The 13,799-nt window shown below is 41.6% G+C and overlaps 1 protein-coding gene across 9 annotated transcripts in view; it reads right to left on the reverse strand.

Moving 5' to 3' along the window:
- Nucleotides 1–13,799, reverse strand: part of WDTC1 (WD and tetratricopeptide repeats 1) — a 475,018-nt gene that overhangs the window by 120,639 nt on the left and 340,580 nt on the right. For all 9 annotated transcript variants that reach the window (XM_085647700.1, XM_085647694.1, XM_085647701.1 and 6 more), the window contains one exon: nt 6,825–6,921. In XM_085647700.1, coding sequence (XP_085503826.1) covers nt 6,825–6,921 — 97 coding nt within the window. The remainder of the gene's footprint in view (nt 1–6,824; nt 6,922–13,799) is intronic.

Genomic DNA, 13,799 nt, shown 5'->3' on the forward strand with positions numbered 1-13,799 from the left:
CTGATACTCACTCTCTACTACTCACTCTGATACTCTCTACTACTCACTCTCTACTCTCTACTCCTCACGCTCTACTCCTCACGCTCTACTCCTCACTCTCTACTCCTCACTCTCTACTCCTCACTCTCTACTCCTCACTCTCTACTCCTCACTCTCTACTCCTCACTCTCTACTCCTCACTCTCTACTCCTCACTCTCTACTCCTCACTCTCTACTCCTCACTCTCTCCTCTACTCACTCTCTCCTCTACTCACTCTCTCCTCTACTCACTCTCTCCTCTACTCACTCTCTCCTCTACTCACTCTCTCCTCTACTCACTCTCTCCTCTACTCACTCTCTACTAACTCTCTACTCTCTCTACTCACTCTCTACTCACTCTCTACTCCTTTCTCTCAACTACTCTCTACTCCTTTCTCTCTACTACTCTCTACTCCTTTCTCTCTACTACTCTCTACTACCCACTCTCTACCACTCACTCTCTACCAATCACTCTCTACCACTGACTCTCTACTCTCTACCTCTCTCTCTACTACTCCCTACCTCTCTCTCTACTACTCCCTACCTCTCTCTCTACTACTCCCTACCTCTCTCTCTACTACTCCCTACCTCTCTACTACTCCCTACCTCTACACCTCTACCTCTCTCTAAGCGCACATATATATATATGCATTTATATATATGTATGTGTATATATATACACATACATATACAAACATATATATACACGTCAGCATATCTATATAAATACAAATATAAATGCATGCATACATATACATACATATGCATGTTATGTATATGAAAGTTTTACAAACACTAATAAAAGCAAAGCTAAAAAGCCACCTAATTACAAACAGAATTGCTTTAACTTAAACGAGGGCGAGACCTATTGCATTTTCAATACTTGTTCTTACTGCCTCACTTATTGTGTTGACTGCTGTTTCTTGTTGAGCAGAGCAGCATTTCGGTGATTTATTTTCACGTTTCAGATGCAATCCTGTATGTTATCAGCTGAATGGAACTGCATGTTGAACCGACGAGCTCAATGTCCTTTATCTTCGAGGAATTGGTTGCAGCTGAAAGCCCAATCTCTTCATAGTGTTTGCTCTTTCCATATAGTTCGACTTTTAATGCATTGTCATATTGCTTATATCTTTTCTCTCGATTAAGATTTGGTATCTTTTTCTTCCTTTTTTCCATTTTGCAGTCCGGTACTTAACTATCCAGACTTTTGAAATGCAAACCAGTGTTAGCTAAGTTGGTACATCGGCCCCTGCTGTTATTTGAACTCAGCACTCACTTTCAAGGCTGGGTAAATACTGTATTCTTTGCCACAGTTACATGGGTGTAAAGCACATGTTATCTAGATTCAGCTAGGGTATACTTTGTCACTGCCACACGGCTGTGCAGCATACATCAATTTTATGTAGAACACCCCAATAGTGCACATTTTGTTTTTTCAATCAGTAATAATAAGTAGCATTTTTAGGGCTCATGCGCTGCTCTAGGAGAGGGCCTCTTGGAATCACTTCAGACTTCCAAGAGACTTCTCTGTGTGGGTCTGCCTCCTCCCACACATCCCATTAGCCTTTGCGTGTGGCTTTCAATAATGAAAACACGCAAATGGCCAAAGACGGGTGCAAGTCCCGCCTTTCCTCAAAACATTCACTGTCATGGCCTAGGGGCCTCGGGAGCGAGCAGCAGCGCGCATTGTGCCAGCTGCATTCCTCCCTGATCGTTATCTTGATTCCTCTCCGCGCCCATTTGCAGGGCAGACAATTAGCGCCTCATCACTCAAAGGCTCCTCTTGTGTTGCTATCTTTTGATCTTTGACCATAGAGTCTGCAACCCGATCCTCTCTGCCCCTTCCTTGTTTGGCTTCTCACGTTCCCTCTGCCCTTTTGTTATTCGCGCTCTTCATCTGCCCCAGTGCTCTCGCAGGGACCTTATTGTAGCTTGTGCCGCCGCCATTCGCACCTCGGCCATGTCACAGCTCAGGTGTTATATCTGCCACAACTCTTCAGAGGCTGCGCCTTTTGTTCAGTGTTGCCCATTTCACCTCTGGTTTTCAACACTCGGTGCCGCTTGCACCTCGTTTCACCAGCTGCGGGGTGAGTTCACTATGTATGACCTGCGAATCGTGAAACATTTCCTGTGCAAGGAATGTGCACGCCACAAGTACTACTTTTAATGTAAAATTATGTTTAGTTAGCCCGGAAAAAGTATTGTTGAGCGAACTTATGTAGGGCTGTGGCAGACAAAAATAACAATTAACTTTATTTACATAGCGCTGTCTACCATTTTTGATTGATATCTAGGCACTGATATGCACAATACTACCCAACTCAATGTTACTCATTTTATCGACCTCTGAAGGATGAAATACTGAATTTGGAGCCTGTATTATTATTTTGAGATTTGTATAGCATAAGCTAGACCCGAAGGTATCAGAGCGCTTTACATGTTATATGATAACATTTTTATCTCTGCAGTGTTTGCATTAGTTCACTTAGCTCTTTCACCAGCTTCCAAGCTGAGAAACAAATCGCCTAGCTCTACAAACGTGCCTCGTAGAATGATGCTAGTATCTCCAGGCACTTCTGAATGAATGGGGTTGTGTTCTGTAGCCTCAATTGCTACTTTGGTCAAATTGCTTGGAATCCTGCACCTCTTTTCTTAATAGTACCGAACCAGTGCAGGGGCGCAGCTATCCGAAGTGCAGCAGGTGCAGTGGCACCAGGAGTCAGAGTGGCCAACTGCATCCAACTACGGCTAATAGGTTTTTTTTCGATAACTTCCGCACTATGGGATGGGGGTTGGCTTTTTTCTTACTTGCATGAGGGCCCATTGCACCCTTGCTAGGCTGCGGAATTACTGGTGACCCTAGCTTCACATGTTATAGTTTCAAGGAGGAGCGTAGACCCTTCTCTTGGTGACTGACTTCTCACATAGTTAAATGAAAAGGTGTTGGACTCACTGCTGCCTTGTAGGTATGGTTTATTCTGGGCTCTTTTGTGATTACAAACAACTCGAGCCATGTGCACTGACAGCACCTGCAGTATACAGAGGGCACCCAGGCCTAGGGCTAGGTCAGATCTCAAGATAATTGCTTATGTTCCATCGGGGGTTTTCAGCTTAGGTCTCTTGGGAGCATCAGGTCTATTACTCCAAAGACTAAAATGTGCGTCATAAGGCAGCACATCTTGTGATACTAGTACCGAGTCATTACTTTGTCATTTTTACAGGTTACCACTGTCTGGACAAAGGTTTCACCTCATTATTACCAGACAGAAATGTAAATGGAAGTTTCCATTTGTATATGCATGAATTATGATGGAAAAACGGTTTCAATATAAATAGATTTAGAAAGGCATACTCCTGGTGGGAGTGGAGGGGCAAGGGGTGCTGCTTTTCTGTATTGTGCACAAGTACAATGCAGGCTTCCCCGGAATGTACACAGCAGACCAGCTGGCAGGGGCATGCAGCATTTTCAATACAAGTTGATAGTTCATATTTAAAAATAACCTCAAGGGGACCTAGTGCCACCCGGGCCTGGATCGTATTTTGCAATACGCTTTGTATGAAGTCGAATACACTCTAGTTATCCTGGTCTTTTTGCACATTATTTTTTGTAACTTTTTCGCAATTTTATAAATAAATGCAAGAATGCACGGTCCCCTCAATTAAAAAACCAAAAAATACTAGCATTGGCATAGCCAATAGGTCTCGCTTTTGGGACCTTATAAGCATTTAGTTATGCAGTACAATATCCTTGGTGCAACAACATCAACTGTTGCATGGCTAAACACTTATAAAGTCCCAAAGGCAATACAGACTGGCTATGCCAATGCTTGTTTAAATTTGCTGCCATCATCTGAATTCTTCCTACGTCCATCTAATGCACTCTGCACATTGCTTCGAGTCGAAGCAGGATGGGCTGCTCCAGGTCCTCCCCGTTTGGTGCCCAAAGCCCCATTGACAGCAGGACAATTAAACACCAATTAAGGTTTTTGGATATCGTGTTGAGTAGCTCTTCGAAGCCGAAGGAGTCCTGAGCGCTGAAAAACGATTTATTGCCGGCTTTGAAGGTGCTGTCGGCGCAGAGGGCCCGATTGGCTGTTTTGATGCTGATGGTTGGCTCAGACTCATTTCCGAGGCCTTTGTTTGGTGCCAACAATGGCCTTCTGGTACTAACACACAGGAAGTTCAGTGTGGACTTTGAGGCTCAAAGCCCAAACCTCTTGAGGGTGGTACTCACCCTGTCACTGTAGAGGAGGGGTGTGGTATTTACAGTCAACGTCTTCTGCAAAGCAAAAGGCAGTTTTTCTGCCTCTAAGTTGGAGTGTAAGCTCAATTTCAGGCTAAAGCAGATGGTCTGAAGTCCCAAAGTCTCTAACTGTGGCTTCTCCTAGACATCCTGGTCCCCAAAGAGATCAGGGGTGTCTCCGAACGGTGTAACATGGTACGTTGAGCTAGGCGCCAATCTCAATGTTAATGGAGTGTCTTTTTTGATCAAGAGGCAGGTGGTGCAGGATGCCTTGTCATGCTCCAGAAAGAGAAAGGAGTTGCAGACCCAATGATGATCAGACCAGCGGTATTTCAAATTGCACTGTGAACAGCTCCAGAAAGTGGTTCTTTGCATTATGAAATCTGCATCCTTCGTGAAAAAGGCAGAGAAGAAGGCCCTAAAAGGGAGCAAATGCCCTGAGAGGGTGGTGGAAGGAACTTGGATGGCGAAGTCGAGTGATGAGACAAAGCTGCAGACTGATTCAAGCTGATCGGGGTAGAAGAAACGGGGGGTACCAGTGCCGAACAGCAGAGGGTGTCGGCTCGGAGCTCAGTGGATGCACTTCCAAACCTGATGGCGGAAAGATGCAATCTAACAATGGAGCCAATGCTCATGCACATTACCAGCAATGGGTGGAGTCACCATACCTTGTGACACAAACACTTCTTCGGAGAAAAAACAAGTTTCACATGCCCAAACCCAACACTAGATGGCAGGAGTATGCACAGTATGTGTATCTACAGCTACATATGTCACAAACATTAATTCACAAAAAACACTTGCAAAGAAGTATGTTCAAAGAAAGCCTACTGCTTTGTGAAGTCATGATACTTGCACCATTTCTAGCAGGCAAAAGAAAACACTTAGGGATCATTCCCCAACAATTCACATCTCCTACCTCGCACACTTTTCTTATGATTGTCTCATTCACGTTTTATGAAGTCATCAATCCTCTAGGAATGAGTCTAACAGACTCTGCACTAAACACAGACTATGGAAGACACTCAGCTGTAATACTAGCTCTTTAGTCTGAGGAGTGCTTTATTGGTTCGAGTGGTCCCCTGCCCATACTTATTTTAAAAGACAGAGGCTGTTGTGAACAGAGATCCTGACTCATTGCTTCCACAACTCTAAGTTTTGGCACCGTGTGGGCGTTGACAAGAATGTCTTAACCAGCACCTGGGAGGGGGCACATCTTAAGAGCTCTGACCCAGGGCTAGATGCCTAGTTGAACCCTCACACCTTTGGCCAGAAGACTATGCTTCCAGACAGAAGTCTAATAAAGGAGACATACTAAACCTTTGAGTCTGCAGAAAACCCTGACAAAGAGTCAAATTAAATAACTGAAGTGCTACAAATCTGTCCTGTAGTTCAGCACCCTTGTCTGCTGTGAACTGCGAGTTCACAAAGGTCAAGAAGTGATATTTCAAGGTGGACCCCAAAGAGGGGTAGGTAAAGATTACCATTCTTTGATGTATCGAGAGAAAACATCTCTTGATAATGGTTTACAAACATTAAAGAGGACATTAACCCCTTCCCACTCTAATGAAGTTCTTGAGAAGAACCACCAAACTTAACATATGGCTTGAAATCCTGAGGTGTCTTGAAGGTCTTCAGATATTTGTTAAACTCTCTAATTTAGAGCCCATTTTAAGCCATTATTAATGGCAGTTTCAAGATGGTTGCAACTGGTTATAGGCATAGGCATACTCACTGCTCCATAAATATCAAAGGCAGTGACACCCGCAGGATGAAGTCCCACCAACAATAGTAAAATTCAGCTTTCTCAAAGGAGATTCTACACTGAACTGTGATGGCTGTATACCCATATACGAGGAAAGCTTTGGCTCCTTGTATTAAAGAATGCACTTGGTGGGACACAAAAGCTGTAATAACTCAACAAGCTACCAGTTTCTCTAACACTACTCTGCAACCACGAACATTGTCTTTGGTATTATGCAAAAATGAGCATATGACCTTCCTACAGAAAGGTATCAGGCACATAAACTATAATAGAAGAGAAGGTGGTGTTAAACCAAATAATTTTCTAATCAATAGATATTTAGTTCACAAAAGTGTCCAGATCTTGCATCAATACAAACATGAAATGATGTCAAATATCAGTTAAGATTCTTTTTTCTGGAGGAGTGAGATTACAACCATGTACCATTCTCTGTATTGAGACCCTCTCTCGATGTCGAGTAACAAGAAAACCTGTATAAAACCCAGTGCAGGATCTCACCTGTCAGAGGCATGAAGGTGTGCTCCTATTCACAAACAGCCCGAATTTGGGTATGGGGGGGATGAGGGGCAGAAACAAAGGATTTTATTGATCTTTTTATGAAACAGCAAATGAGCAGCAAAGGTGTCAGGGCACTTTGCAAGGATAGGTAGTGAGCAGGAGCAAGAGGTGATGTGTGTTGGCAGGGTGGAAACAGTAACAAACACCCAGGGAGCCCTTTACTAAAAGGGTAGAACTAAAGGGCTGCAGCAAAGACTAGAGGTGGCAGACAGAATGAAGAGATGACAGTTGATGTACCTGATATGAGCTCGCCCCTCAGCTAATCTGAATCCATTGCTATGGAGATGGATTCCATTGGATATGCCATTAGTTGATGTTTTTCCATTCTGCACTTCTAGGGAATGAAAGAAAAGAAAGAGGGTCAGATGTTCAGCATACACTGCCTCTAGTCACAGGTACAGCATATACTTCTGCCAATTACTTGGCACAATGTACACTCCCTACTATCCCTTGCCACAGCACACAAAGCCACAGATCGCTGTGAGCAACATTGAAAGCCTCTCAATATCGCACAAACCATAAATAGTTGCCATGCATCGCAAACAGTGCATCCCAGAGAGCTTCTTTCCTCCTGCCGCAGTTTATACTGTGACTCCCAACATTTGGCACACCGCACACTTAATAACATACAAAAAGCGAAGGGAGAAAGGCTTACAAATAGTTAAAACCACTAGCATTCGTGTTAGGTAGCATTCCAAAACAGATTTTCACATACTGCACCACTCTAGACCCATCCCATGCAAATCATTACTGACCCTGCTCTTCCTAGGAACAGTCAATCTGAACTGCTTGACGAGGACCCCTTCAGGAGAGAACATGAACAACCGCAGAGCGCACACTTAAACACAAAGATTAAGGCATCACGCACAGACCCCACCTCTTTGTATAGTTTACAAACGCATCTCGCACACTGCCACAGAGTAGAAAGCACATCAAAGACCGTCTACAGCTCTTGGAACATCCTATGCAACCTCCCTACCTCATGGCACAACACACTGCTGCTTACATCCTTGACTGAGTACACCTGAGATATCACATATGGCCTGAACTGGCAGATAGCCTCCACTGCCTCATCTGTGATTAATGCATGCACTACCTTCCATCTTCAAGTACAGAATATACTGCCTTCCAACACCTAGAATAGCAAACAATGACTTACATCGCTTTGCACTGTATACATTGCTTCCTATTTACGAGCACAGCTCCCCACTGCCTGACCAAGAATTTACAGCCCGTCATCTCAAAAAACAGGTATGCTATTATTTTGGGATGATATAAACAATTGGAGTGCTAAAGCTGCCCTTCAATTAAAGCTACCATATTATTCTGGAGCCCACATTTAGAAAGAGTGAAACAAAATGTGTCAGAAAAATGAATTTATTCTTTTGTTTGATTGAATCAATATTTTAATAATCTAATTTATAGATCTTTAGAACCTTCCTGTTGCCAGAGGGGCTGAATTTTTAGAAAAAGTGATTAATAGAATATTTACATTACAACATTTATACATTCAATGCTAACATATCACAAACACATCTCATGCATTCACATCCATTCCTACTATCACACAGGCTTAATTCACGTTGAAAAACAGTTTTACAGTCAAAGGACCACAGAGTCAATTGTAAGAGCGCCAAGTTTGACTACAAACAATTCTTAAATTTCAGTATTTTAGCCTCTTGTGGTCACGGTATAAGGTCTTTCGAGACCCATAGATCATTGGGTCTCTCCTCAGGACCTGTAAAGTAATAAGAAACCTAAATAAGTTTGGGTGCTTCCCCTATGCCTCTCTCTGAAATCTTTTTAAGGAGCTCAATTCATTTACCTTGTATCAGATGGAGACGGACGGGATTAGTCTAAACAAAGAAGAAATAGTAAAAGAGTGTAAGGACAACCATACCTTTTTAAAAAAGTGCATTCAGAAAATGAATAGGTTCGGAAATGACTTACTGTTGTGTGAGGTTGCTCAACCGACGCAAAATGCTTGTTTGTTTAGTAAAAACAGGAAGGGAGCGTGTTGGGCTGGACCTGGTTGAAAAACTGGGAAGGCAACAGACATGGCATCAGATGGTGCTTAATGTATTAGAGGGAAACACCTGGGTCCGTAGCATGTAAAAGCCAGGGTTTACCTTAGGTAGAAGTCTCTTATGGTTGATTTGAGTCTGGGCGTTAGGTGTGAGGACGCCGCTTTTCATCAGGAATGGTAATAGTCAACTCTGTAAAGAATCGGCACAATATTAAGAAACGGGGGGGGGAAAAAAAGACAAAGGAACTGATCAGACCGTAGTCTAAATCTTCCGGCGCTTCATACCTGTCGAAGTCAGAGGATTTTCGAAGCGAGGTATCCGTTCGTTTCCGTGTTGATCTGCCGATTTTCGTCGCAATGATATTCCCCTGTCGATGACGTTTTATGCGTCTGGTAGCCAATTGGTTGAGGGATTAGGCATAGAAAGAGGACTGATGGAGGCGGCTCGTATGTAATAGAGTGTTGTTTGCTATACGTGTCTCCTCACTAGGATAGCGTTTCATACAAGGCGAAGAGGGTGATCAAAAACGGTGAATCTAATTTCATTAGTTGCGTTAATTGAGGTTTGCGCAGAATGATGATAAAACTCACGTACTTGATTCGAAAAATAAAATCCATCTCAGTCCGTGAAGTTTTGTTGTTCTCAAGCAGACAGTTTAGATGTAGTCTTTCCCTGAAAATAGTTTGATGAAATACTGCAAAGAAAAACAACATAAATGTTGTTTCAAAGGGTTTTTAACTCTCTTTGGATGATGTGATTGTAGGGTAATATAGTGCCTCTAATGTAAATTTGCGAGACCTCGTGAGTTGTGGTTCAGAAAAAGGGGGGGACAGGATAAAGTTATACTCACATGATGTCATTTTTCAGCCCGTGAATATTGGTTGTCCCAATGTGTGTTGTTTCGTGCAGGTTGGTTGTCTTTTTGACACTCATTCTCTTTAGGAGGTGGATTTGGAATGGTGGTACTTTAGTTTAGAAGTAATACGGTCCTCCTAGTGATAACTCGTAGTGTTCAAACCTTATACTAAGTTAAGTTGTACAGTTCAGAAAGTTCATTCAGGCCTTTGGTGGCAGAGTTGAATTTGAGAATTAGCATGGCTTCTGTTCTTGAGAGTTTCTGCTCAAGGTCGCCACCTCTTGCATCTCTATTTACTTTGGCGATTACTGTCCATTTTAGATCTTTGATTTGGTGGTTGTTGGTTCGCCAATGGTTGACCAAAGGGGCTGATATAACATTGTTGTTGATCCTAGACTTATGCTGTGACATTCGGATTCGAATTTCTTGGCTGGTCTTGCCTATATAGACTAAATCACACGGGCATCGTATGGCATAGATCACTGATTTACTTCGACAGTTGGTGAACGATTCGTGTTTCCAGTAAATCCGATTGTGTTCAAAGAGATCGCCTTCAATAGTCGAGTCACAACATGCGCATGAGCCACATTTACGATGGCCCTGAATGGGTTGTAGTCCTACATAATCCCGCACCGTCGGTGGTTTATTTTGTGGCATAGCTGCTCGAATGATTTGGTTAGCAATATTGCGATCTTTTTTGAATGCAAATAAGGGATTTTGTTTCAGTGATACGTCAAGATTTTTTATTAGATGCCAGTTCTGTATAATACATTTTTTCATTAGATTGGAATTAGGACAAAATGTCGAGACACAGACAATCCTTTCAAGTGGATGGCTCTCTTTCTTTTTGAGTAGATCTTCTCTGGGTGACCACCAAGCTCTTTTCATTGATCGTTTTAGTAGTTTCTTGGGGTATCCTCTCTTCTTTAGATTGTCGCATAGTGTAGTAGCGTGGGCCATGTATTCATCCTTGAATTGACAGTTCCTTCGGATCCGTAGAAATTGACCGAAAGGTAAGTTGTCACGTAAATTTCTCGGATGATAACTTGAGTAGTGCAGGGTTTTGTTCCTGTCTGTTTTCTTTTTGAACAAGGTAGTGGCCAAGCTGTTGTCAGAGGGATAAATTTCTACATCGAGAAACGCAATTTTGGTTTGAGAGTGGTTAAGAGTAAATTGGATATCGGCAGTGCGATTATTCAGCCAATGATGGAAATTTTTAAGGTTTTCAAGAGGCCCTGTCCAAGTCATGAAAACATCGTCAATGTAACGAGTCCATTTGCCGATGTATTGTGAAAAAGGATTATCATTGTAAATGAATTTCTCTTCGTATTTGGCCATGAAGAGTATCGCTAATTCCGGTGCAAATGGACATCCCATAGCCACTCCCTTGACTTGAAAATAGAATTCCCCATTGAAGTTAAAGTAGTTCTTTTTAAGCGCAAAGGTGGCTAGTTTCATGATGAATTCTGTTGGTACTTTAGGATTCACTCTTGTTTCTAGATATGATTGAATGACCGAAAGACCGTCATCCTGAGGTATTTGTGTATACAAAGAAACTAAGTCCAAAGTTACTAGATGAAATAAATTAGGGATGTAATGTATAGATGATAATTTGTTGAGAAAATCTGTAGTGTCAGCTAGAAAAGATGGTACTCCAGCTATGAACGGTTTTAGGAAGTAGTCAACAAATTTTGAGATTGGTTCCAACAGAGAGTCGCAGCCCGATATAATCGGCCTGCCGGGGGGTGATGTTTCATTTTTATGGATTTTTGGGAGGACATAAAATAAAGGTGTCCTTGGGTTCTTATTTTGCAAAAATTCCAGTTCTTTTTTGGAGAGATAACCTTCTTCGAAACCTTTTGATAAATCGGAAAGAGTATGTGCTGAAGATCAGAAGTTGGATCTTTGTTCACTTTTTTGTAGCATTGGATGTCATTTAATTGTCTGGTCACTTCTTTTACATAGTCCTCTTTGTCTAGAATGACTATGGATCCGCCCTTGTCAGCCTGTTTTATCACAATAGAAGTGTCATTTTGAAGTGTAGAGAGGGCTTGAATTTGATTTTTTGTCGTATTGAATTTTATCCCATGTTTGTTGTTTTCCATTTCTGTTATGGCTGAAAGTAGAGTTTTTTCAAAAATGGAAACTTCCTTGGGAATTTTGTTAGTGGGTGGGCAGAAAGTAGATTTTTTCTTTAGGCCCGTGTCAATTGTAGGCTCCATGGGAGGGTTGAGTGAGAAAAATGTTTTAAGTCTTATTTTCCTGCAGAATTCCATAGCTTCCATTTTTAGTCGTACAAAATCAGTATGTTTGGCAGGGACGAAAGATAATCCTTTTTCTAGAATACTTAGTTCGTCCTTTGTTAAGATTCTTCTAGATAAGTTGAAAACAAGTGAAGTATCTAATTTTTGTAATTCTGTCGTCTGGTTGTCATCTCCCACGGTTGTGTATTGAACCGGACTCTGCCTCTTGACCGTTGCTGGCCTCTCCCTAAAAAAGGAGTTTGTTGTTGAGGTCGTTGAAAATTGCCACGTTGATTACTATTGCGTTGCCTTTCTTCTAATTCGCCTTCACTGCCACTTGATGACGATGAAGTTTCAGAAAATGTGATAAAGTTTTTTGACGATCTTCCCTGATATGATGATAGATATCTGCGGGATTCCGGTTGTGAGTAGAAATCTGTTTGGAGGTATGGGTAGATCTTAGATAGCGAGAAGTTACGTTTATCTTTTTCAAAGTTGAATGTTTTCTGATTAATCGTGTAGTCCTTGAATTCAAGGATCTCCTTCTCAATTTTCTCAAGTAGTGTTTTTGCGTCCGTGATAATATGATTTGTCTTAATCAGTGTTTCTAAGGTTTCAATCTCTTCCAGTTGTTTCTTGGAGATACGTTGAGCCGTTTCCACTGTCAGGACCATTAGGTCTCTGCTACATTTGGTCTCTATGAGGCTATAGCCTTTTTTATAAGTCGGATCATCAGTAAAGATTACCGGGATATTTTTGAAAATAATGGTCCTGACAGTGGAAACGGCTCAACGTATCTCCAAGAAACAACTGGAAGAGATTGAAACCTTAGAAACACTGATTAAGACAAATCATATTATCACGGACGCAAAAACACTACTTGAGAAAATTGAGAAGGAGATCCTTGAATTCAAGGACTACACGATTAATCAGAAAACATTCAACTTTGAAAAAGATAAACGTAACTTCTCGCTATCTAAGATCTACCCATACCTCCAAACAGATTTCTACTCACAACCGGAATCCCGCAGATATCTATCATCATATCAGGGAAGATCGTCAAAAAACTTTATCACATTTTCTGAAACTTCATCGTCATCAAGTGGCAGTGAAGGCGAATTAGAAGAAAGGCAACGCAATAGTAATCAACGTGGCAATTTTCAACGACCTCAACAACAAACTCCTTTTTTAGGGAGAGGCCAGCAACGGTCAAGAGGCAGAGTCCGGTTCAATACACAACCGTGGGAGATGACAACCAGACGACAGAATTACAAAAATTAGATACTTCACTTGTTTTCAACTTATCTAGAAGAATCTTAACAAAGGACGAACTAAGTATTCTAGAAAAAGGATTATCTTTCGTCCCTGCCAAACATACTGATTTTGTACGACTAAAAATGGAAGCTATGGAATTCTGCAGGAAAATAAGACTTAAAACATTTTTCTCACTCAACCCTCCCATGGAGCCTACAATTGACACGGGCCTAAAGAAAAAATCTACTTTCTGCCCACCCACTAACAAAATTCCCAAGGAAGTTACCATTTTTGAAAAAACTCTACTTTCAGCCATAACAGAAATGGAAAACAACAAACATGGGATAAAATTCAATACGACAAAAAATCAAATTCAAGCCCTCTCTACACTTCAAAATGACACTTCTATTGTGATAAAACAGGCTGACAAGGGCGGATCCATAGTCATTCTAGACAAAGAGGACTATGTAAAAGAAGTGACCAGACAATTAAATGACATCCAATGCTACAAAAAAGTGAACAAAGATCCAACTTCTGATCTTCAGCACATACTCTTTCCGATTTTATCAAAAGGTTTCGAAGAAGGTTATCTCTCCAAAAAAGAACTGGAATTTTTGCAAAATAAGAACCCAAGGACACCTTTATTTTATGTCCTCCCAAAAATCCATAAAAATGAAACATCACCCCCCGGCAGGCCGATTATATCGGGCTGCGACTCTCTGTTGGAACCAATCTCAAAATTTGTTGACTACTTCCTAAAACCGTTCATAGCTGGAGTACCATCTTTTCTAGCTGACACTACAGATTTTCTCAACAAATTATCATCTATACA

This window comes from Triturus cristatus, chromosome 3_2 (assembly GCF_964204655.1).
Source record: "Triturus cristatus chromosome 3_2, aTriCri1.1, whole genome shotgun sequence".
Classification (NCBI taxonomy): domain Eukaryota; kingdom Metazoa; phylum Chordata; class Amphibia; order Caudata; family Salamandridae; genus Triturus; species Triturus cristatus.